General features: G+C 49.9%; 11 protein-coding genes across 11 annotated transcripts; 5 read left to right on the top strand and 6 right to left on the bottom strand.

Moving 5' to 3' along the window:
• Positions 1 to 447: 447 nt before the first annotated feature.
• Positions 448 to 1,351, bottom strand: POX_c04441 (uncharacterized protein; the record flags this gene model as incomplete). The annotated part of the gene is made up of 2 exons (XM_050113320.1): positions 448 to 1,199; positions 1,255 to 1,351. The coding sequence occupies 2 exons, from the start codon at positions 1,349 to 1,351 to the stop codon at positions 448 to 450; spliced, it is 849 nt and encodes a 282-aa protein (XP_049970876.1).
• A 332-nt stretch (positions 1,352 to 1,683) lies between these two features.
• Positions 1,684 to 2,664, top strand: POX_c04442 (uncharacterized protein; the record flags this gene model as incomplete). The annotated part of the gene is made up of 1 exon (XM_050113321.1): positions 1,684 to 2,664. The coding sequence occupies one exon, from the start codon at positions 1,684 to 1,686 to the stop codon at positions 2,662 to 2,664; it is 981 nt and encodes a 326-aa protein (XP_049970877.1).
• Positions 2,665 to 5,712: 3,048 nt separating this feature from the next.
• Positions 5,713 to 6,102, top strand: POX_c04443 (uncharacterized protein; the record flags this gene model as incomplete). The annotated part of the gene is made up of 2 exons (XM_050113322.1): positions 5,713 to 5,797; positions 5,864 to 6,102. The coding sequence occupies 2 exons, from the start codon at positions 5,713 to 5,715 to the stop codon at positions 6,100 to 6,102; spliced, it is 324 nt and encodes a 107-aa protein (XP_049970878.1).
• Positions 6,103 to 6,959: 857 nt separating this feature from the next.
• Positions 6,960 to 7,790, bottom strand: POX_c04444 (uncharacterized protein; the record flags this gene model as incomplete). The annotated part of the gene is made up of 1 exon (XM_050113323.1): positions 6,960 to 7,790. The coding sequence occupies one exon, from the start codon at positions 7,788 to 7,790 to the stop codon at positions 6,960 to 6,962; it is 831 nt and encodes a 276-aa protein (XP_049970879.1).
• Positions 7,791 to 8,539: 749 nt separating this feature from the next.
• On the bottom strand, positions 8,540 to 9,157 carry POX_c04445 (uncharacterized protein; the record flags this gene model as incomplete). Its single annotated transcript, XM_050113324.1, has 5 exons — positions 8,540 to 8,698; positions 8,769 to 8,805; positions 8,891 to 8,919; positions 9,042 to 9,056; positions 9,131 to 9,157. 5 exons carry the CDS (start codon positions 9,155 to 9,157, stop codon positions 8,540 to 8,542), a joined length of 267 nt encoding a protein of 88 aa, XP_049970880.1.
• Positions 9,158 to 9,570: 413 nt separating this feature from the next.
• POX_c04447 (Splicing factor 3B subunit 4) lies at positions 9,571 to 10,836 on the top strand (the record flags this gene model as incomplete). Its single annotated transcript, XM_050113325.1, has 3 exons — positions 9,571 to 9,590; positions 9,661 to 10,036; positions 10,105 to 10,836. 3 exons carry the CDS (start codon positions 9,571 to 9,573, stop codon positions 10,834 to 10,836), a joined length of 1,128 nt encoding a protein of 375 aa, XP_049970881.1.
• Positions 10,837 to 11,473: 637 nt separating this feature from the next.
• Positions 11,474 to 11,933, bottom strand: POX_c04448 (UPF0357 protein; the record flags this gene model as incomplete). The annotated part of the gene is made up of 2 exons (XM_050113326.1): positions 11,474 to 11,793; positions 11,879 to 11,933. 2 exons carry the CDS (start codon positions 11,931 to 11,933, stop codon positions 11,474 to 11,476), a joined length of 375 nt encoding a protein of 124 aa, XP_049970882.1.
• Positions 11,934 to 12,519: 586 nt separating this feature from the next.
• POX_c04449 (putative 60S ribosomal protein L28e) lies at positions 12,520 to 13,550 on the top strand (the record flags this gene model as incomplete). The annotated part of the gene is made up of 5 exons (XM_050113327.1): positions 12,520 to 12,571; positions 12,668 to 12,762; positions 12,863 to 12,886; positions 13,033 to 13,154; positions 13,343 to 13,550. The coding sequence occupies 5 exons, from the start codon at positions 12,520 to 12,522 to the stop codon at positions 13,548 to 13,550; spliced, it is 501 nt and encodes a 166-aa protein (XP_049970883.1).
• Positions 13,551 to 16,127: 2,577 nt separating this feature from the next.
• POX_c04450 (malate dehydrogenase) lies at positions 16,128 to 17,737 on the top strand (the record flags this gene model as incomplete). The annotated part of the gene is made up of 8 exons (XM_050113328.1): positions 16,128 to 16,140; positions 16,226 to 16,257; positions 16,348 to 16,458; positions 16,592 to 16,679; positions 16,753 to 17,130; positions 17,216 to 17,300; positions 17,363 to 17,507; positions 17,597 to 17,737. 8 exons carry the CDS (start codon positions 16,128 to 16,130, stop codon positions 17,735 to 17,737), a joined length of 993 nt encoding a protein of 330 aa, XP_049970884.1.
• A 772-nt stretch (positions 17,738 to 18,509) lies between these two features.
• POX_c04451 (Trafficking protein particle complex subunit 6B) lies at positions 18,510 to 19,567 on the bottom strand (the record flags this gene model as incomplete). Its single annotated transcript, XM_050113329.1, has 4 exons — positions 18,510 to 18,641; positions 18,746 to 18,835; positions 19,045 to 19,162; positions 19,344 to 19,567. 4 exons carry the CDS (start codon positions 19,565 to 19,567, stop codon positions 18,510 to 18,512), a joined length of 564 nt encoding a protein of 187 aa, XP_049970885.1.
• A 1,345-nt stretch (positions 19,568 to 20,912) lies between these two features.
• On the bottom strand, positions 20,913 to 23,033 carry POX_c04452 (uncharacterized protein; the record flags this gene model as incomplete). Its single annotated transcript, XM_050113330.1, has 6 exons — positions 20,913 to 21,390; positions 21,464 to 21,689; positions 21,779 to 21,884; positions 21,954 to 22,270; positions 22,352 to 22,423; positions 22,487 to 23,033. The coding sequence occupies 6 exons, from the start codon at positions 23,031 to 23,033 to the stop codon at positions 20,913 to 20,915; spliced, it is 1,746 nt and encodes a 581-aa protein (XP_049970886.1).
• Between the last annotated feature and the right edge of the window lie 471 nt (positions 23,034 to 23,504).

Raw genomic sequence — 23,504 nt, forward strand, 5'->3', positions numbered from 1 at the left:
TGAATACTCATTAACCTATTTATTACAATACTCAACTTGTTATTGGAAGCTATTCGTCTCGATATCGGCACCCGGCAAAACTCCCTATATTAACATTACCGATACCAATATCTATACAGAATATATGGAGAAAATTGGCTGTACTGCCCTGAGTTCTAGCTACTGGCAAACTCAATGACGGCGATTGGGCTTTCCGCTAATGATGGTGCCTTGGGTCTTATTCTTAACGAGTACGATTAGATGAGCACGCGGCAGGTAATCCAAACATTTTAGCTGTGAGCTCGTGGACTTTAAGTTTGTTGAATGATTATATACCCGTTTCTTGCAGAGTTTCACAACCATTTCTGTCTCCATCTAAAGTCCATCACAAGCCCGACAGGCGAGGTGAGATACATCTTAAATCGTTTTCGACCGCGGCCAACAGATAACACGGTCACTCAATAGCTATTAATATTCTGCCTCGCTGATGCACCCCTTAGTCGTATCAGGCCCTAGAGCTTGAGAAACTTGCCTCCATTTCGTGGAGAACCATGGGGCGATAGTCCAGGTGCGGACGTCCCACGGTTGAGACCCCCAAGTCGTCGAGCATTGGATGCCCCCTTTTTCGACGATGTCCCGTTTGAAATCCAATAGATCGAATAGTGATGGCGAGGTTGCAGCGAGAGTGATTGCTCTGGCTCGCAGTGCAGGCAGAGGCAGCAGATCGAAGAGCGGGTGATGTGGGAAGAGAATCTGCGGGAGAGTGGGTTGAAGAAGTGCAGGAATGGCTGAATTAGTGACCGCTTTTATGAGCGATCTCGGATCATCCGACATGTCAATATTCGGACGATAGAAAGGCGAGCATAGGGACATGCAGTTGTAACTCGAGAACTCGTCCACGTTGATGCCGAGGGCTGCGGCGTTGTAGACGCAGGCTGCGAGGAGGCGGGTGTATGTACTATACAAAGGGGCATCCGGCGATATGATCACTTCATTTGCTGGTCCTTTTTGACCCTCGCTCCTGCTACTTTGGCTACTCGGAGCAAAGAAATGATCACCGGTCAGCATAGATAATACGGATACCGGCGTCTCTGTGGTTCGAGCCAAATCCAAACTACCCTCGCGAACATGAACCGTCAACATGGAATCACATTTTTCGACCTCTTGTATCAGAGCATTTGGTCGCAGCGTTAGCGTGTAAACCCCCTTCTGACGTTGGCCTATATCATATTAGCACAGATAGTTCAGCCCAACCCCGCACAGACCAATACGCACGGTAAGCTCGCTGCGCGCGGCAATTCTGCTCCCGGCGCGCCGGTGTGACTATTCTCCTCTTCTTTGATCGAGCGTTTGGCTGTGCGTTCAATTGCATAGCGGCGGTCGTTTAGGGCAGTCTTCGGGTGGGTAGTAGGGGGCAGAGAGAGGGAGTCGGAGGAATGAACGGAGGAATGACTGACCGATGGCTTACGCCAAGTCAACCAATCGGAGTACATCATTGGTATCCGAATAGCCTCACATCAACCCACCCGATAAGCCGAGCACGAGCCAAATATAAGCCAGTGTACCCGAGGACAGAGGATCGACAACCACCTGATGGTTATAAAGGTAGAAACCTGCTCTGCTTGAACAATCACCAATTCATCTACAAACTATCAAAGCCAGTCTTCCAATCATTCGGGCCTCCGAATTCGAGACAATCTCAACATGTCCAAGAACATCATTGTTATCACCGGCGCCACAGGGACCCAAGGTGCTTCTGTAGCTCACACGTTCCTTGCTATTCCAACGTGGCACGTTCGCTGTCTGACCAGAAACCCTTCATCACCCGCCGCTCAGGCCCTCGCCGCGTCCGGCGCAGAAGTTATGCGCGCCGACCTTTCGGACCTGCCATCACTGCGCGAGGGCTTTAAAGACGCAACGGCCATCTTTCTCAACACCGACTTCTGGGGCCCCTACCTCTCTTCTCGCGATAGTACGCTCGCATACGCAACGGAGGTTCTCCATGGGCGCAACGTAGCCATTGCAGCGGCACAGGTGCCCACACTCAAGCGCCTCGTGTACTCCACCCTCCCCGGAATGAAGACCTTGTCTAGTGGCAAGTACGTACATTCGTACCACTGGGATGCGAAAGCAGAGGTTACAGAGATCTTGAATGCAGAGCCTGGGTTGAGTGGAAAGGTATCCTTCTTGGTGATGGGCGTCTATTCAAACAACCCTTTGTTCCTCCCTCGGCTGATGAGCGAAGGCAAGAGCAAGAAGACCTTGAAATTCACTATACCTGGGAAAAGATCGCTCCTGATGCCGATCATTGCTGCCGGGGAGTCGACAGGGACGTTCGTCAAGGCCCTTATTGACAACCCGGCTGGACAGTGGGTGTTGGGCTCTGATAGTCAACTTACAATGGGGGAGGTAGTGGATGTCTGGAGGAAGGTTACCGGATATGAGGTGGTGACGGAAGAGGTCGATGTGCAGGTGATGCATGAGCGCCACAACATTCCGTGGGAGGTTTTGGATGCGCCGCAATTCATTGCTGAGTTTGGGTACACCGGCTCCCTCAAGGTTGTGAGTCCTGAGCATCTAGGTGTAGAGACAAAGTCTTTTGAAAGATGGTTGGCGGACAGAAACTGGGAGCAGATGATAAAAAAAGGGGAGGAAGAGCTTAATGACGTCTCGGAGCAATCATAGGTCGTGCTTAGAATATACATTTTCCTTATCTCCTGCTTCCAGGCTACAGCAAGACTACCGGAGAATATATCGTTATGACTGTGCAATTTTACTGTTATCTTGTTCATTCGGGCTAACCCGTCGGCCTGAAACCTATCCTTGAAGCATAGCCAAATTCATCGACATAGACAAGGCGGTAACACTTGTAGTCTAATTATTTCTTCGTTCCGGAGATGAAGGTTGGGTTCTCTGGCCTTGACCCGAGCAGTCCTTTTCGACCAGCCTTTGGACTTACTTAAGAGCGCGACTGATGCTCGATACCTTTATTTGAAGGGCGAACTCGTCCCATGGAAAGTCAGCCATTCGTCCAAGGATAGGGCAGGTTCTTCAATCAGATAGTCGCACAAAGCCTCGAGCATGACTGGAGCGATTTTATGGGGTCGTCCGCCTTTAATTGGTTGTACTTTGACGCCGAAAAATTCTTATATTGGACAAGAGTCTCGAGTTAGTGCTCTTGTTACAACTAGCAGCCGGTGCTATCTTAGTGGTGGATAGTGCTCATGTTTAAATGGAGCTAGGTTCGGAGCCATCGTTGGTTGTACCACTCGTGTTGATTGTGGAATGGTGCCTCCCTTGGGAGGAGGGCCATCGTCTACAGTATTCTTAAAAGGTCTTCAAGTCACCAGGACTTTTAATGCTGTCCATTAATTGTGAAAGAGAATCACTCAAACACAAGAAAGATAACAAGTTTGAACATCCTGCAGAACGAGAGGCCGACAGCTACTCTCTGTAAATCTTACAGCTACACATGCGCACATTGGGATGATGGATGGGCCTAGGAAGAGGATCAGCATGAGGTCAGAGACCAGGTGATATCCAGCATCGATCTTTGTATACCCGGATGCCACGTTACTAGTTAGTAAAGCCTTGATAGTATTGAAGACGGCTGAAACCTCAACACACGCCAGGGTGGTAGCAAAGTAAATTCGCGGAAATAGGGTTATAGCTCTTCAGATGATTCTCTCCTTGGCCTAGCAAAGCGCTCTGTGGATCTATCCTCTAAGTCCACCCTATAACGTAATTCCCGGCCGTCTCGGCCACCCGGCCGTCCCGGCCACCCTCTCCAAAATCGCGTCTTCATACCTACACACTATCTTTAACCGTCTACTATGCCACTAATTCGATCTGGATCTTCGTAGAATTTGGCTAACTAGGAGGGCAAGATCTTATTAGCCCTTAATGATCTTCAAAATGGCCGTATTAAATCTCTTCGCGCAGTAGCTAGCCTATACGAGATACCTAGATTAACGCTTATCGACCGCGCAAGAGGGGTAGTTTTACGCGTTAATTCGCGCCCTACCGGCTATAAATTAACTTAATACGAAGAGGATTCGCTTATTAATTAGATTATCTCTATAGATACACGCGGAGTAGCCCCTAGGCTAGCTACTATACGAGAAATAGCTAATATCCTCCTTGCTACTCGCGGTAGCTAGCTACTACCTACCGTAGGCAAGAATTGGCTATTAACCTTTATCTAATAGCGTAATAAGCTTCGAATACGCTTTTCTAGGCGTTACGATTACTAGCGTGCACTAAACGAAGACCTAAAATCGCTACGAGCGTGGTTCGCGACTATATAACGCGTGATCGATAAGAACGGTATTTAACCGGAGGATATCTATAACTTTAATAAGACAGGATTCGCAATAGGTCTTATATCTACACAGAAGGTAGTTACGCGAGCTAAATACTACGGTCGGCGATCAATACTATAACTAGGAAATCGCGAATAGGTTACTCTTATCGAAGTAATTTACGCTAATAGCTATTCGCTACCGCCGTGTGTGATCTTTAAAGGCAAAGTTGTAATCGCTAGTTAGTTTAATAATCTACCGTAAGATTAGCGATTTGAGGTCTCGAATAATAGCTAGACTACTAATAAGATTAGCCTACGTTAGCTATAAAAGCTATTTATCCTGTTAACAAATTCGCGCGTACGAGGCCGATTTCGGCTACTAATCCTCGATAGCTACGGTAGCTATCTTACGCCTTAATTCGATTGAATCTGCGCCAAAAACGATATTATACTACTCTGTATACCTGCGTATTTATCGTATCTATTATAGCTACTAGATATTAGCTATTTTGTAGTATTAAAACGCTTATACGGTCGCTTTATAAGTAATCTTGCGCGTAGGAGCTATAATTATATCAATAAGTTTGATTTCCTATACGACTACTAACGCGCGTAGTAGGAAGCCTACTAATTAAGCACTATTCAAAATAGCTTTGTAGCTAGTAGGCTAGTACTAATTAATACAGAAAGAGTGCTTTCGAAGCTTAATATCTCTCTACGAACGCCTATACTACTAACGAGCCGACTAAGTAGCAGATCTAGCTAATTTATACTAAAAATACCTAGAACGGTGATTTAGCTACAAAAGCAAGCATCGATGCTTAAAGATCTACTAAAATAGCGGTCGAATAGCCCTCTAAGCCTATCAAAAACGATACTAGATTAGATTATTAAGGGCTACTATATCGCGTTATACTATACTACGCTATTAGCGCAAGAAAACGCTAATCTACGCGTAGCAAATAAGAAGGCGATTAAGAAGCGCAGACGGTTAACTAGGCAGATACCCTACGACTAAGGTTTAACCGTTCAAGAGGGCCTATAGCTAGCTTAGCAGCTAAATTAGCTAGTTAGAGTTAGTAAGGTAGTATCGTATACGCAGGGCGAAACGCCTAATTAGGCAGATTAACCGGCTACTAGGGCTCCGCCTAGGTATAGTAGGTGCAGGGAGGTTAGCCACAGGATCAATTTATGTAAAAATCGCTATATTTAGTTGAATCATTAGGCGTTAGTTGAGATAATCGATTTTGAATTTTTCTAATAGGAGAGGGTGGCCGGGACGGCCGGGTGGCCGAGACGGCCGGGAATTACGTTACCTGCCTTTCTCTTCCCTGAACGAACATCAATTTTCAATATATAATCTCGGAGCTTTTGCACCAAAACTGCGCCGAGCGCTCTTGGAAATTGCACGGGGAAAGCCTTGGATTGATATGAAGGAGTTGGACTGGAGCAAGAAGGCCAACTTCCTATCGATGGAAGATCACTGCAGGTACATGTTTATCGGGCATGTCGAAGGTACGTTGGTTTCTTCCCATAACTCGAATTCACTGTACAAGTCTCATGAACATCGCGGGTATCCAGGTCGCGTATACTCAGCATCTCTTGAATATCGACAAGCCTGCAGGTCCGTCGTCGTTTCGCACAAACTGCAATACATTCAACACCACCATTACCTTCTCGTGTCATCCGGTCCGCAACAGAACTATGTAGAAGTGGAGACAGACTTCTCTGATCTCCCGAAACGCATGGATAAATTATTGAAGAGCCCGGAGAAGGCAGAGCATATAGCCAACAACAGTGTTAAAACTTTCCAAGAATAGTACCTCACCCCGGCTGCTGAGGCATGCTACTGGAGAGCTCTTTGGGAGAGATGGGCGGAAGTTTCGGCGAATGTCACTCGCGACATTGAGCATCCGCAAGTTGACAGAGGACTTCGATATAAATCTTTTATGTTGCTAGAGAGTAAGGATATGTTCAAGTTCCCATTTACATCGAAGTAAGAGGATGAATCTCATGTATATACTCCATCATATCATAAATAATTGATTTCGCCGCCATAGTTAACCGACAAACATGAAGATACGAATGCATGTCCGTACAGTTTCTAGCTATGAGCCAATCCTCAGTGACTCTGCTAAAATATCTCCGTTTCGTCCTTTCGTCGAATCTAGAAATTGCGTTGTCACGATGCAGCCCCAGGCGTCTAACCTATCCGATCGTTTGTAATATAACAAGCCGACATCAAAGCATATCAATGATCGCAATATTATAGCAGTGCTTTAAAGGCTACGATATATGATCGAATTGCATTTTCAAGCCAATATTAAAATATAAAAGGCATAAATATGTAGTTGTAGTTCCAGTACTTGATTTTCCTAAGTTACAAATTCAGAATCAGCAACTTCAGCAAGTTTAACTTGTTTCTTATTAGGTGGATTATCATCTTGTTTTATTCATTAGGTATCGCTTTCATATACACTAACTTCAGTGCTGTATTTTTAGATGGTTTTTATGTTGTAAAATTATTTATCAGCGATATTAGATGATCCATAAAGACAGATTCTCAAAGTGTGCGATCATGGCTCAGAGATCCAAACTGGAAAAGATTAATGGGAGGAGAGGCAAGGAATATTAAGTTTCTGATTTTGTCTCTTAGTGAGTCCATCCATGGGGTGCTTTAAGCCTGCCCGGTGGAAGTAGGCAACTTCGCCTTGATTGTTTCGTAAACTACAAAGGTGACCCAAGTGCTCGGCAAAACTCGGACTAAGTTTGGCCCCAGACCTCGGTAGAATCCTGCAATACCCTCCCGGGACCAGACCTGATGGACTGCATCCATAGCTCCGCGGTACAACATTTGAGCTTCCAAGACCTGGAGACGCGCCCGGATGACCTGATATGGGTAAGTCACACACCCGGCGAATAGTTTCGACGTACCAGAGAGGGCGAGGGTATCCAGGACACCAAAAGTTCTCTGGCTTCCAGGGCGACCCTTGCCTTGTGTCTCGCTTGTTGAAGAGTCCATCGACCAAAAGGTTTTCAGTTTCTCGTACGCCATAAATTGGAAGGCACCATGACTGACACCAAACAAAGATGGGACCAGGCCACGATAGAACCCACGCAGTCCTTCGGTTTGGTAGATTTGTCTGACCCCAGAAATGACCGAGGGATAGGCTCCAGGAGAGTTCGCGCCAGTTGCGAGCATTCGAGTCTTGACCACCCAGATTGGGTTTGTCATAAGTGCGGTAAGAACTCCTAGAGATAGCTGGTCAGAGATCAAAAATAATACTGGTTTAATGGGAGAGTACAGACCTGCTGCTCCGGATGTCAAGAAGTAATCAGAAGACTTGAGAAGATGCGCTGGTTGGCCGCGGAAGCTACAAGCCATGTCCTTGAGGCTCGCGTAGAACAGGAAATACAAAGCCCAGCTGGTGGAATTTCCAATGAGGTTTGGCGCTAGACCACGATAAAAGGCACGGATGCCACCTTCGTTTGCGGAAATTGCACGCATGATTTGAAGTGAGTTGCCGAACCGAGCAGGAGATGATCGATCAACTTTTTTTTCACATTGATATTAGTGTTGACAGTCAAAATGTGACAAAGCAGCCCCATAGAAACAGGATGGCAGGCAAAATGGAAGGGCCATTTTTGCTATCTCACCTTGCAGACGCGTTTTCACCAGGTCTAACGGGTGGACCACGAGGGTTGAGACAACCCCCGCGGTGAATCCTGCTACGGTCTCCACAACCGACGACGAGAGCCCATCTTTACCAGTCATGAACTCGGATCTGAGCTCGAAGAAAGCTAAAGGAGCGTTGAAAGAGGGCGGCAGTAGCGAATGTGTGCTAGCTGGCGATGTTGCTTCAAACAACTGATGCCGCGGTAAACGATATTTGTATACGGCCGATAAGGCGTTATCGCGATAATGATATGACGAAGCACCGGGGCAGAAAAGGACGGATTAAGAAATCTTCCGTTATTGTTGAATAACACCTTCTCACCGCCTGGCATGGGCGGTCACGATTATCTCAAGATGAATCAAGATACAACAAGAGAGCAGCCAATTCGCAGGGAAGGGACTGAAGGGGAAGTCGACTTGAAACAAATGCAAATGTAGACACACATGAATAATACATATAGAGTGATAATAAGATCGACTGTTCATGTTTACCGCTGCTTCCTCTAAAAATACATAGCGCTGCCCTTAGCGCAACTTGTGAACTGAACAAGTCAAGCTTCTAGCAGTTTGATTACAAGAATTCAAACTCTCGTATGACGGAGGTCCGACATAGAGAAATGGCAGGATGATCGGTTCGAGAAGCCGTTGAAGGATACTTCGGGGGGCTCGGCATCCAGCGACTGGTCTGGCTCGATGTTGGATGGGTCAGAGTTGGCATCTATGCCAGGGGCGAGAAAAGCCTGTGTTGAGAGTTAGTCAAGGTTGATTTGATGCGAGCCGCGGCAGATGCTTGTGTAGGAAAGGGCGTACTTGAAGAGGGAAGGCTTGGGCTCGCTGTAGGAATATCCTGCATAGTTGAAATTGATCAGTCAGTAATTCTGATTTTTGACTCGGCAAAGGGAGCTAGGTCGATGCCTCGTGAGCTAGCATACCGAGATAGACAATCAATGGGAGGTAGCCGCTGTATTTGCCAAAATGATTAGTGATTGTCGGATGGATAATGGGCCCGACAAGGTGATAATCGGATGGCGCAGCCGTGCAAGATCCTTACTAGTGAATTGCAACACGGGAGATATCAATGACCTTGGAGACACGCTCCTAATGTGTAAAAACAGAACAGATTAGTCTTCAAGGATCAGAATGTAGTAGACAGCTGAAACGCAGTGGCGTACCTTGGTCTCTTCGGAGAATTGAACCATAGTGAGGACTTGTGGAAGGAGTTGAACAAAAATCTTGTTAAAAGATGACCGAGCAGATCTTCAAATGTAGATCCCGAGATATCTCAGCCAAGTGAACGAAGAAGCTCAAGGTGGGAGGGCGGGTTGATCGTTGATGGTAGAGTTGTAAGAATGGGGACAGTCGCGGGAGCGCGCGAGGAGTTGCTCAAAGTTTTCGGAGGTCGGCAGGTCCAATGATCACCGATCGCTGCCGCCGCTGCAGTTCCTCTCCGCCAGACCTTCTTCCCACCCGCAATCTTTCTTGCTCTGCCTGCTCGTGATACTTCCAAACTCCACAAACTCTCTATTTATTGGCTGAGAGCTTTCGATACCGATCCCCCAAATCATTTTCCTTCGGCTATTGCCTTTGCCCTTGCTGAGGCGCAGTCGCTAAGATGTCCGGCGCAAGACACTGGTACGACACACTCTGATTCAGGTTCGGCAGGACAAGCATTGAAACATCTTTTGAGCTGACAAATGCACAGGGAGCAGGACAAAGAAGCCACTGTCTATATTGGCAATTTGGACGAGCGGGCGACGGACAGCTTGGTATGGGAACTCATGCTGCAGGCTGGGCGCATTGTGAATGTTCACCTTCCCAAAGACCGCGTGACCCAGACACATCAAGGATACGGGTTTGTCGAGTACATCAGCGAGGAGGATGCCGAATACGCCTCGAGGATCATGAACGGAATTCGTCTGTACGGAAAGCCCATTCGTGTGAATAAGGCCTCCGCAGACAAGCAGAAGTCAGTCGAAATCGGCGCCGAGCTCTTCATTGGAAATCTCGATCCTATGGTTTCCGAACAAATTCTTTATGACACGTTCAGTCGATTCGGAACATTAACGAATCTTCCCAAGGTTCGTCCCCTCCATCTACATCCTCATCAATCAAAGAGTCTGACAAAAGGGTTCCTACCCTCTTTTAGGTGGCGCGGGATGACAACAACCTCTCCAAGGGCTACGGATTTGTATCATTTGCTGATTTTGAGTCCTCCGATGCGGCAATCACCAACATGAATGGCCAGTACCTCATGAACAAGCAGGTTTCAGTGCAATATGCCTACAAAAAGGATGGCAAGGGAGAGAGACACGGTGACGAAGCTGAGAGGACGCTGGCCGCCCAAGCCCGAAAACACAATGTACGTCCACCAACCCAGCAAGTGGCGCCTCCTCAATTCGCAACGGGGGCAGCCGCTTCAGCTCCTCCTACTGGCCCTGGCGCTCCTCCAGCGGCCACTCTCAATGGCGAAGCAGCACGACCCATAAGCACCGGACCGCAGACGCCCGACTTGGGTATGGGCAGAGGTATGCCCATGCCTATGCCGATGAATTACCAGAACGTGCCTCCTCCCCCACCTCAACAAGGGAGGCTTAGTGGCCCGCCTGCATCGTCATTGACGAATCCTCCCCCCGGTCTACCCGCCCGACCTCCGCCATCGCAAGCAGGATATGGCGGGCCACAGGCCTACATTCCACCCGCATACAATGGTACCGGTCCCCAAGCTGCCTTCCCAGCACCTCCGGCCGGGGTCCCCGTACCGCCGCCAGGATTTGCTCCTCCTGGTTTCGCACCACCCCCGGGAGGCCCGGTGGCCCCGGGTGCACCCCCTACGCTTCCACCTGGCTTTCAGCCGCCAGGATATGGAGTTGGGCGCTGAAAGAGATGGGAATTCCCTGGATTTGATCAACACGTACTCCCATATCTATTGAATTGGATAGGCCATGAAATTCGTCGCGTAGCCAGAGACGATTTGAAGATCGAACGAGGGGCTGAAACCCTCAGGCTCAGCAGAACACACCGTCGTCAATTCGATCTCGTCTGCGCCGCTCGGTGAAGAGTGAACATCACGAGTCTTTCGGAGAGAGAAGGGTCCCAGGTCGCCTCTCAGAAAGATCAGGAAAAGGGATGTGGTACGTTCGACAGCTTAGATTGGTCAGGCAGCAAAGTCATCTCAACGATCAGTGCGTGCTCAGCCTAGTGGATAATTGATACTATCCAGTGTGAAATCTTACTGCCAAGTCCGAGAGCCCTGTTTACATTAGAGACCTCGACGGGATTACACAGGCCAATCATGGACGATAACGAAAATCCTTCGACCTAAGTTGAGGTTCCGCAGCGTAATGCGGTTATAGCATCTGTGCAATGTTGCACTCTTGCGTTGCGTCCCCAATGACACGAGGTTTTACCAAAGCAAGATTATGTCGAGAAAAGAAAGGTATGAGAGGTTGACAGAGAATGAGTGTGTAAAAGTGCACGTAGAAAAGGTTGGGTGCGCGCTGTGATGACGAGGAGAATTATGAGAAGGAGACAAATTTAGGGTCCCTCGGCCGACCATCGGGGCCAATGTTGTTCCTTGCGAACCGTTGTTCCGTATAGATCCGGCGAGCTTCATCGAAAGACACTCGCCGGGTCTTCATAATTCTCTGGATTTCTCGCTTGGCTGCTTGATCCAGACCCGCTCGAGTGTCTCCGTCTGCGACATTGGCAGAAATGTCGAATTGAGAGGAGCTCATCCCGGCCTCGAGATCGGCAGTGAAACTCGACGGGAGGCGATCATAGATGTAATCGGGGACTGGCAGTAGGTGAAGCCATCTTGAACGAGTGATATAGAGCGCTGACCAGAGATCTTGTCAGTCGAATCATTCCCCACGGAAGGGCCGGCTGTTGGAGGACAAGGGGGAGAGAAAATCGCGACTTACCCGTTCCTGCGATGATTACGGAAAGCACGAGGGAGTAAAAGAGCAGGTAGCCCATGATGGGCGTAATCCTTGAAAGGGAGGGTGCACACCGGACGTTGAATGTATCTCAACGTAGTGTGAATAGAGGCAAAGCTTCGCAGCTTGAGCGTTGGAGTCACCAGGTTGCTCGCAGTGAAGAAGCACCAAATGTAGAGGGAGTCGTCATCCGCGATGCCCGAACTCCGAATGGGGAAGGCTGACGGGGAGGGCGGAGCTGGAGGCTGCAGCAAGTGTCCACTCATTCACTCACGAGATCCAGATTAATGCCTCGAAAGTCAGGCCACTAAGTCCATCTCGGATGAACTGTCCGGGGGATGGCACTCAGTCAGGCAGACAGGCATCCAGGCAACCAGGCAACCAGGAATCTTGGACTACAGGCATCAAGGCATTCACATAGTCAAGCCCCTCAAACAGACCGGCGGGGGGTCATGCCCGATTAGATAAGAGAGCTTCAGGCAGCACAGCATCAATGACGACGGGCACTATTCCTAAAATGGCCTGCTTAGCGAGGCACCGAATCGAGAAATCCATCACACAAGTCGGCCACGACCTAGAGGGCGATTCACGATTGCAATTCCCACGAATCCAGCATCCACGTCACAATGTCCGTCTCTCGCCCCAACGTTTCCAACGACCTGATCTGGCAGATCACCCGTACGTCTTTGAATTCACCCAATTCCGTCGAGGACAAATGATCCGAAAGCTTTCCTGGGCGCATCCGTAGCTGACCGAGCTGCGGCATCATAATAGGTAACCAGAATGCCTATCTGGTTCGCCGTAACACCGGTGGTGGCTCCCAGTTCTCCCGCGACCCCCTGAACCTGGTCAACAAGCACTCCTTCAAGGTATGATAAGACTTACAATGAGAGACTATGCGCTTGAGGCGATTGCGACCAATTCGAAAGCAAGCGACATCTTGGCTAATGGACATTTTGTTTTATATAGTACTCTGGTTTCGCCAACAACAAGGTATCTTCTTCTCTCGTCCATCCAACCTGTTCACACCTTGCAAAGGCAAACGCAGATCGTGCCGGTTTATCGACATGCCTTTTGTGATCTCTCATCTTGAAATCTTGACGTTGGCAACTGACTCGAACGTCTCTCTCTTCCTTCAGGCCATTGGTGTCCAGTCCGACGACAACGGCAACGTTGTTGTTATCACCAAGAAGCCCAACCCCCAGCAGCCCGCTAAGAACCAGGTCGTCACCACCTACGGCCCCAGCACCTCTACCCGCAAGTAAGCAACCCTTGAGACTTCCCCCACGGAATCGCTCCCACTTCGACCCCGCCTTTGCTTCCTGGAAATGCGATACGGAGCTTGGATTATGCTCCAGCAGCCGTCTCCAATTGGGCGGGGGTCATAAGGCCCTCATTTAGCTCAGGCGAAACCAGTTACTGACTAACATCTTCTTTCGCGCTCTCCAGGGTCTACAAGGGTGTTGCCAGCAAGACTGCCCAGCACGGTTACCGCGCTGACGTCCGCGAGGAGGCTGTCGCCCGTGTGAGCGCTCTCCGCCGCGCCGCTCTCCCCAAGAAGGAGACCCCGCCTCCAAGCCCCGTGGTGCCAAGGCCCGCCAGGCTGAGAAGTCCGAGTAAATTACTCCGTCCTCTTTTTCAAAGTCCATTTCATTAAAAGGGTGATCACGTCCGATGGGAGTGAAAAAAAAAAGGAACGTCGGAGGGGTGAAACGCGCACCTGTGGTGAGATCGGATCTGGGCATCCGAAGGCAAGCCGTGCGCGTGCGCCTGATGCTGGAACGCATTGGAAGGAGAATCCATGTACTCTAGCCAATTGAAGCTTGACCAACACTCTGGGGACAGGGTTCAATGGGAGGAAATCCCTGATTCCCGGTCGTTTTTTTCAAGGGAAAAAGAAACAATTCCAATAAACTTCTTCCAAAAAAAAACAAACTTCTCTCAAGATTGGTGAGAGTGCGTTGATAGCCAATGAGTACGTAACGAAAAGGCCACTATTGCGGTCACGATGTTTTCTGGGTGAGGGCGTTTGCAGGAACTATAGCCTTTCACCTATCTATGTCCCGGTATGTGCCTCGGGAAGTGCAGAATTAGGTTATCGACTGTACAAGTCTCCTAAGGCTCTGGAATCAGCGGGTACGGTGAGAACGACATGAACGGACCCTCTTTCCAAGCTCAACCGATTTGTCGGACCGACTCGAGATTAAGCCTCGGGCAAGCCAAAAACGTATGCTAGCTCGCACGTCGCATTGACACCGGCGACCTGCGCACCTCGCGAGCTAAGATTGCTCGTCATTTCGGCGCACCGGTATCTCGGCAAAGAAGATATGGGTATAGAATGTAGCTATGTCATAATTCTCGGCCACGGTTGGCGACCGGTCCTATGAGCTACCTACTACCATTGTCCATCCCCACCAGCTCGTGGCAGACTTTGCCGTGGAATACGCAATCTCTTGTCCGGGCGATGTCATGAATGATCGGAAAAAGGCGGGTGATGAGGACGACTGTCCATCCAAAGTCCGTTGGCGAGATGCCGAGAATCACAAGCACACGAGAAGGTGGCCGGAAGGCTCCGGGTTGTCGAGCGTAGAGATGGGATCATAGGTGAAAGATGGGTAAATTCTACGGTGCAGTATGGTGGATCACGTTCAAGTTATCGCAGTCCCTGGGCCTTGGTATACTCATCAAGTATGAGCATGGGGCGCGAAGAGGTTTTCAAATCGGACCAGTTTGAGACTAGAATGCAGGTGGGCGATATCTTATAAATCCGAGACTGTAAATTTTGGACTGGCACATGGCACCACCGGATTGAACCTCATTAGGCACAAGCCCGGCTAAATATTGAGTCATGGATTGAAAGTGTAGGTCACGAACGCATATACATACAGTAGTAGTACAGTACGTATGGACTCCAACATGACATGCCCTTTTAGCTCGGTCTTGGATCTTGAAACGTGCGACATCGGGCGGAACCATCGTTGACCATATATACATGTATTGTGCCTTTTTTGTTTTGTTTTGTCGTGCAAATAGGCTGACTGATTGCGCCAGCATGCCGAGTACCGACGAGCGTGCGGCCATCTGACCATCTGTCCGTCGGGGGACAGTATGTCCTGTTAATAAAAGACACACGGTAAACCCCAATTAATAATGGAAGAATCCTTTGTCATTCGACGAGGATCCTGTAATTATGCCCAGACACAGCTGCATGCAATTAGTTACGTACGGCTTGGACTATGTTACAATATACCACGGGGTGTATGAGATAATAAGATGGATGCATACGATGCCTGTACATTTCCAATGGTTTCGGTACAACATCCCATAACCGATTGACCTGGGAGGAACATTCAAAGAGTCGTGTCCAGGCGGTACTCAGGTACTGTACCACCGTACCACGGACCGAGACGCAGGAAAAGCCTCTCCGTTTGTGGTTCCTCATGACTGATTATTCTAGACTGGTGGGGACTGGAAACATGGAGACATGCAGACCGGGCGGCCAAATGTAGTAAAATAGCGAACGCGATTATTTATATTTTTTCCCCATGCGCTTTTTTTTTTTGTTGGGATCAGCCCTAAGCTGCGGACTGAGTTGATTCAAAGGTCATATATATGAAAAGGTCCTGTATATGGAATAGAGTCGCGATGATCTCGAATTCGCTCCGAGGCAAAGACTGGAGATTGAGTTACCTTATGCAAAGGATAGAAATGTACTTTTGGTGTACATACCGCCCTGTACCTTAATTCTCCAGTACCGAGCCTCTACCGAGCACGTGTAATTGGAGCTTCAGGGAGCTACTGTAGATGAAAATAGCATGTCCTTGTTGCATCATGTACTCGAACAGCCTACCAAAAGGGGCGGACAAGAACAATACTCAGTAAGAAATGACTTTACTCTGTCAATCAGCGTGTTTCTCGACCGTAAGCCCGGTAGATGGTTCACTTCTCAAGGCCACGAGAGCTCCAATCAAGCCTACTGTTTGAATCCAGTCCGTCCGGTTCAGTCCAGTGACCCAGAGACCGAGACCCATCTTGTAACAGTCGCTCCCACCAGAGATCTGACCCGATGGACACTCCGGGGTTGCCCCTCCCCCTCCTCAGCTGCTTCCCGACAAACCCAAATAAATACAGGACCCTGTCCCCTCCTCTTTCTCCTCTCCCCTTTTCTCCATCTCCACTCACATCACTTTCTCCTGCTCCGTCTTTTTCCCATCTCTACTTTTCACTCGACATCATGGTCAAAGCTGGTATGTCATGGCCGACCTCGGTGATCCGCTCGGAGAGCGTGGGGTGGACCTGGGGGGTGCTCGGAAAGCTAACGTGGGTGCACAGTTGTCCTCGGTGCTGCTGGCGGCATTGGCCAGGTAAGACGACCTCGCGGGCACTCTGTCCAGGAAGAAGCAACCGAGAAAAGTTCATTTTGCGCTAACCGGTGGCTCCTCACGAAACCATAGCCCCTCTCGCTCCTGCTGAAGGCCTCACCCTTGGTCGATGAGCTGGCTCTCTACGATGTTGTCAACACCCCCGGCGTTGCCGCCGACCTGTCCCACATCTCCTCCGCCGCTGTACGTGATCCTCATCCTGCGACGCATGTTGCACTCGTCCGGCCGCGCGCCCCCCAATACCTGGGAGGGGCCGCATCCGCCCTCAACCTCTGGTCTCGTGGGATGCGTCCAGTGTGGCTGACCGGTTCTGCAGAAACTCACAGGTTACCTCCCCAAGGACGATGGGCTGAAGCACGCCCTGACCAACGCTGACATTGTCGTGATCCCTGCCGGCATTCCTCGTTCGTCTCACCCTCATGATCCTTCCCTGAGACGGTCAGAACAGACAGTGCTAAATTCGGATTGTCTTTGTAGGCAAGCCCGGCATGACCCGTGATGATCTCTTCAAGATCAACGCCGGCATTGTTCGTGACCTGACCAAGGGCATCGCCGAGTTCTGCCCCAAGGCTTTCATCTTGGTCATCTCTAACCCCGTCAACTCTACCGTTCCCATTGCCGCCGAGGTTCTCAAGGCTGCTGGTGTCTTTAACCCCCAGCGCCTGTTCGGTGTCACCACCCTGGACGTTGTCCGCGCCGAGACCTTCACCCAGGAGTTCTCCGGTCTGTCCAACCCCTCCAAGGCCACCGTCCCCGTCATCGGTGGTCACTCCGGCGAGACCATTGTCCCCCTGTTCAGCAAGGTCTCTCCCGACTTCAAGATTCCCGCTGACCGCTACGATGCTCTCGTCAACCGTAAGTGTCCACTACTACCATTGCTTGTATCTAATTGAGCGTCCTGGTTGACTAAGCGGGATTCTTTTTTCTTCTCTCTCTTTAGGTGTTCAATTCGGTGGTGATGAGGTTGTCAAGGCCAAGGACGGTGCCGGTTCCGCCACTTTGTCCATGGCCTTTGCCGGTTTCCGGTTCGTATTTTCCGTGTCCAACGATGCCTTGTTGACGCGTACTAACATGGTTTTCGGAAAAGCTTCGCCGAGGCTGTGATCAAGGCTTCCAAGGGTGAGAAGGGCGTCGTTGAGCCCACCTTTGTCTACCTGCCCGGTGTGCCCGGCGGTGATGAGATTGTGAAGGCCACCGGTGTCGAGTTCTTCTCCACTCCCGTTGAGCTTGGCGTAAGTTTTCTTTTTGCCCCCATTCATTCCTGAACTGCTCGCGGAGAACCGGAATGTCGAACTGACATCCATGTTCTTATCTCCTATAGCCCAACGGTGCTGAGAAGGCCGTCAACATCCTCGATGGCATTACCGAGAAGGAGAAGTCTCTCCTCGAGGCCTGCATCAAGGGTCTCAAGGGTAATGTCGAGAAGGGCGTCGAGTTCGTCAAGAACCCCCCACCAAAGTAAGAGCCGTCTCTGTTCACTGAGAATCTTCTTTTTTTTTCGCCTCTCGTTTTTCTTTTTTCCTTCCTTCCCGCTGCTTTTTGTCTTCTCCCCCAATACTTTGAGCCTTGCCTCGTTTACCTATCGAGCTGGCCCCTCCCCCGTCGCACACCGCTTCATACTCTCCCGACAGGCCCTTTTGTTTCAGCAAATTCTTTTGGCCTCGGAAATTGCAGGACCTCGCTAATCATTCTCCTGGTGGAAAGATAGGCTTTGAGCGCCCTGAAACGAGTTTCACGAACAAATTCAGAAAGAATAAGCGGTGGAAGTGCTCTTTTAGCTGAGATGACATGGTCCTCCCACCCGCGGAAGGTTGGCATGATTACGAATTAATTAAAAATACATTGAACCCCGTGCCTCATTTCCACCCACCTGCTTTGACGAAGATGTGAGAGGGGCCATCTCTCGCCACGTAAACCCCAACTGTAGGTTTGTGTGTCAAATGATCGTGGGCACATTCATCATCATCCGCAGTCGACGGGGCCAGCTTGAGGTGCAGCTGCGGAACAGACTCGATCAACCCAGTCCCGCCGGGCCCGCCGGTGAGTCCCAAGCAGTGTCCGTTGTACGCGATCAACCCCTGCCCTTTCGGTCTCCTATCCTAGTTCGGTCTGTCATTGGCCTCTATCCTGGCAGAATCTCTCCAAGGGCTCGCTGTGTCCTGCATCGTCATCCCTCGAGTCACCGATTCCTCCGCCGGGTCGATTCCCAATATACCTCGGTCCGTGAATGTACTTTACGGCCGAGTCTGCACGGTCTTGATCTGAAACGTCGCCCCCGGGAGCTCCGAAGTCTCTGCCTGCACGGTCGTCGTGATTCCCAGATTGGCCAGAGCTCCTCGGATCACACCACAGGGAAACCACAGGTACTGTGGACCAGAGATCGATTAGCATTTTCAAATTACACCTGTTGGTACGGCCCCCATGGTCGACTCTGCCCAAGGAAGAAGCATGGATGCTTGGAAGGACTTACCGCTTGCGCCATATTTACAGCGTCGGACCTTGCAGCCATACTCATCCGGGCAAAAGGTCTGAATGCACTGTCGGTCAAGACGTAGACTCCCTAGATACCCATGAGCAATCCCGTCCGCGTGTGTTGAGTAGTGATGATCAGAGCCCAGCAGCTCGAGTGTTCTTCTAGCGCTCACTTTTCCCCGAGATGGCGTTTTTCAAGATAGATGGAAAAGGACACCGAGAGAGGGGGTTTGTGTTTCCACGAGAACACGCCAAAGAGTTCATATAAAAAGAGGGGGGAAAGGAGCAGAGACATACCCGATGATTCGTCTTCAAATTATCAATCTGTTTTCGAAACAGCACCGTCCATAAATCTTTGCAGAGGAATTTGATCACGTCCAAGTTATCTGTAAAACGGGGTCGATCACGCGAAAATCTGTAGCTTCCCCCAAAGAAATAAAAGACATAAGGATATTAGCCTCCATGTCAACCCCAAGTGAATTGACACCTCCTCCGAAAGTCTTGCAAGGCGTAGGACAAGGTAGAATGGTCCATATCATCGTCATGTATAACTTGGTCCTTCGGACCCCTCCTCCCCCACAACCACCTTCACGCACCTTTCAGCAAGACCCTGACCAACCCGATAACCCAACGACTCCAGACGAAAATAAGTCGACTCTCGAACTTCAGGATCCTCAGGATTCTCGTGGGAAGCGAGCTCTTTCGCAAGACGTTCAGCCATGGGTACCAGTTCGATTAACAAGAAGTCAAAGCATGAGGAGCTGAGGGCGCGGGCATTAGGATCGGAGATGGATAATGAGGCCGAGGCGTCGAAGGACATGATGGCGACGAGAGTGCGAAAGCGCGAGAGAAGAAGAGAGCAAGGAAAGATAGAGAGAAAGCCGCGGTCTTTCCGCAAATGTCGACGGGCGCAAGGAATCTCAAGATTGGATTGGTGATTGCTGGCGATAAAAAGGGACGGTCACTGGGGGAGGTGTGGGGGGGGGTGATCTGTACTGATCTAGGTTATATTGAGGTTGAGTATCTGGGTGACTTTTGAGTCGTGCGAGTAGGTAGAAAGATGAAGCGTGGGTTTGGGATCGTTTGGAGAGCCACGAGGGTGAAGCTGGAGGTGGAGGTGTGTCTATGCGATGAAAGTCGTGGGTGGAGTCGAGCGGGTCTGGAGTCTGGACGGGAAGAAGTGTAGAAGTGCGCGCGGGCGGACTGTCGGGGAGCAAAAGGCAAGAAGTACAGAGACAACTTCAATAATTGAAGTCTGCTGCTAATTTCCAGCGAAGTCTAGGGGCCGTTGGATGCTGAGGAATGGAGGAAATTTCTTTTTTTTTATATAAAGCTTTTTTTTTTTTTTAAAAAAAAAGGTGGTCACTCCATCATTTGGAACTTTGAAATCGTATGTGACTAGAAAGAGCAGAAAGTACAGATAGTGTAATACGTATGATATGGTTGATAGGGACGACTGGTTTGCTTTTGCTGATACTTTGGCAATGATGTCAACTGTCGAGAACCAAAAATCACATAGACCAGGCTACCTTCTATTTGAACAAAGACCTCTTCTAGATTAGGTTGAATATCCCCTCTCCACAATGACCCGTGACTCAAGAATACAAAACTCACTCGGAGACCTCAAAAGATTCAAGCATACATGCATTTTCACAGAAGCCGCCACCCATCAAGAAAGTATCTTGAATAAGAAGCGGGTCCTCTCTCATTCAGCACCGATTCACCAACTCATCTTTCTAAAGTCGAGTATGCTCAAATAATCACGCGTTGCCGGAGAGTCCTTTTTCCAGATTCATTCCCAGGTACCAATGCTCTTTACTATAATCGCTAGCATCGAACAGTCTCATGTCTGCCCGCAGAGAAACCATGAAATAAGAACAAAAGAGAGAGAGAGAGAAAAGATGAGAACTGTGACTGCCAAGTAAAGGCATGACCGCGCCAGGAACACCATGGCCCGATGCAATTGAATGAAAAGAGACACAATTAATAATTGAGAGTCCACAGGGAAATAAAAGAACAATATGGGGAAGAAAAAGGAGGTGGAAGGAAAGAACAAGAGCTCCACGGCAGGTGAATCATGACGAGTGGGAGTTCAAAAGCCAAAGGGATCATCCAGAGACCCTCGAGGTATCTCATCTTTCCAGGATCACCTGGATCTATCTCCCCTAATAGGAAGGCGGAAGCGCTCGATCATTCAGAGGGCTATTGATCAGCGGTTGATGAGACTCTTGTGAAGATATCCCGCGGATGCCGAGATTCAAGGCGGGACGCTTCATCGGCGGCACAGGAGACTCATCGTCCTCATCATCACTGCCCGTCAGGTCAATGACTGGGGCTGCAGGCCGCTTTTTACTGGAGAAGCGTATGGCGGAGGACGGCGTTGACGCCTCGCGGGACTTGGACTGGGCGGGTGTGCGTTCCAACATGGCCGTGGTAGTGCAGGAGTTGGGTTCTCGTTTGATGGTAGGGGCACCTGGCTCGGTGATTTCAATCAGGTCGTCCTCGCCATCCCCATCGCTGGCCGGGGTGCGACCTCCAAGGTTCACTGCATCATTTTCATTGGGCGCGGACCAGACTCCATCCGGTTCAACCACCACGGATTCGGTATCTCTTGACGTCGAATCGAGAATATCATTGACATATCTTTTGGCATGAAACGCGCGCGATCAGTATGAAGCCGCGAGCCCATGTGATAGAGTGATACGGGAAAACTTACTGGTCGACTTGCAACGATTCGAAGCTCGTTGACTTGGAACATACCGGACAGGTCCATGTCGGCGCCTGCTTTTGCAATTCCAAAAAGGAAGCTGCATCGAAGCACTGGTTGTGGGTGCATACAATGGACCTACAAGGTACCTGGATGCGCAGCGTTGAGAGAGGGCATTTGAGCGACATTATACTAGACGTTGCAACGATATCGCTGTCATCGGCGCGGTTTTTCACTGATCCATCACCCGGGTCAGTAACTTTGGCTATGGGCAAGTCCCAACGCCCCCAAGAAAGGGGGCAGACGAAGTCAAGGGCGCCTTACTTTCACGAATGACCTGTTCCTTGGAAATGATTTTTCGTGTTTTCAGTTCCGCGACAAGCTCATCCACCGGATGCTGGCGAACGAGATTCGCAACCACAAAGAATTTCTTCACGGCGAGGACAAGTTAGCGATTAGCTTGCTCAACGAGATCCCGCTTGGATACTCATCCACTCACCTTGGTCGTCAATGCATAAGTCATGACCACGTTGTTGGGGTAATTGGCCTTTTTGCGCAAGTGAGTCGTGACATCAGCTGGCTGGGTCGTCCCGGGACGATTCTTCAGCCCGCGAAGGTTTGCCTTGACTTCATCCAGGTTGGCCTTGAGCTCCACTTGGTGCGGAAACGCAATGTCGGATTTCGTGTACTGCTTGAGCCCAGAGTCCGCGGCGCAGTAAATCATCACTCGAAGATTGGGATCATTTTGCAAATCGGTCGCCGTGGCCATATTGAGAGTGATTTTCAGCTCGACGCTGTCTCTGGTTTGTTCTCGGACTGGAAACCATCAGCCAAGGTCTCTTCAGCTACGAATGGAGAGAGCACCAAATGGACGCCCTCACAAAATCAAATGTGTACCTTTGCATTCCATCACCGACGTGAGGGGCATGATAACGGTGAAAAAAGGGCTTTCTTTAAATGAGAGACGACCTGCACCGATTGATCAGTCAACCACCCAATTCCAAATTGCTGTGTTAAGGTGGTCGCGCATACCGGGCCCGGAACTAGAGAAAGGTGCGCCTGTTCCCATTAGATGTGCTCGAGGCTGCGATGGCGTTGAAGACGCTGTGGGTGGTGGGGGGAGATGATAGCCTGGAGACGAGGACTGGAATGAAGAAGCGCCTGGTATTGCGATCTGGTGAATACGCGTTTTCAAAGCATCGTAGCGAGCCCCATTGCCGTCAGAGTTGGCGAGACGCTCGAGATCTGGAGCACGACAGTAGTTAGTCACCCGTATAACTAGGACTGGAAACGGCAATGCGCGCGCTGGCTCTAGACCATGGGGGAATTTGACAAAAGAGGACAAGATGAAGCCATCGCCAGCGATGGCAATCACCTCATACCCTCCACGGCAAATACAGAGGGAGCCAGGCGCAGGGGGAGCCCACGAACAATCAATGATGCGCAACTGTAAAGACGCCTTGACGCCGGATACTGCCAGTCCTTCGAAACGGAGAAGTTCCTTCAGTTGTGGAACCGTGAGAGTCTTAATATGAGCAACCAAGTTCTGCATTTCCGGCATCGGACCGGCGGACGCCATGGTGATCGAAAGAGCGCCCGGCGCGAGTGAGTCCAGGTAGTGGTCGTAGAGATAGAGAGTGTGGTTACTATCGAAGGCTCCGAAAGAGCACCTCTCAGGCAGAGTGCAATGTCACGGAGCCGGATACCGAAGCGCCACACAAAGACATTGCTGAAACCAGGATACAGGCGGCAAAGCGATCGCAGGAGAGACAGAAAGAAAACAAAAAGATAAGCTGCCTCGATGGAACGAGGTCAAAGTTGCGGAGAGCATCGGCGATTGGGTTCAAGCGGCAATTCTCCGCCAGACCCTCGTTGCGGATGACATAAGACGCCTCGGTCGGACTATCGCGATAACGAAAAAAAAAAATTAGTTGAGAGCAAACACCTACAATCGCATTCCCCACCTAGTCCATTACAACAACAACGGTCACCTTACAATTTGTGCCTTTCACCTCAGTTTCCTCTCGAATTGGATATTCAGAAAATTGTC

Source organism: Penicillium oxalicum, chromosome III (genome assembly GCF_001723175.1).
Source record: "Penicillium oxalicum strain HP7-1 chromosome III, whole genome shotgun sequence".
Lineage (NCBI taxonomy): Eukaryota > Fungi > Ascomycota > Eurotiomycetes > Eurotiales > Aspergillaceae > Penicillium > Penicillium oxalicum.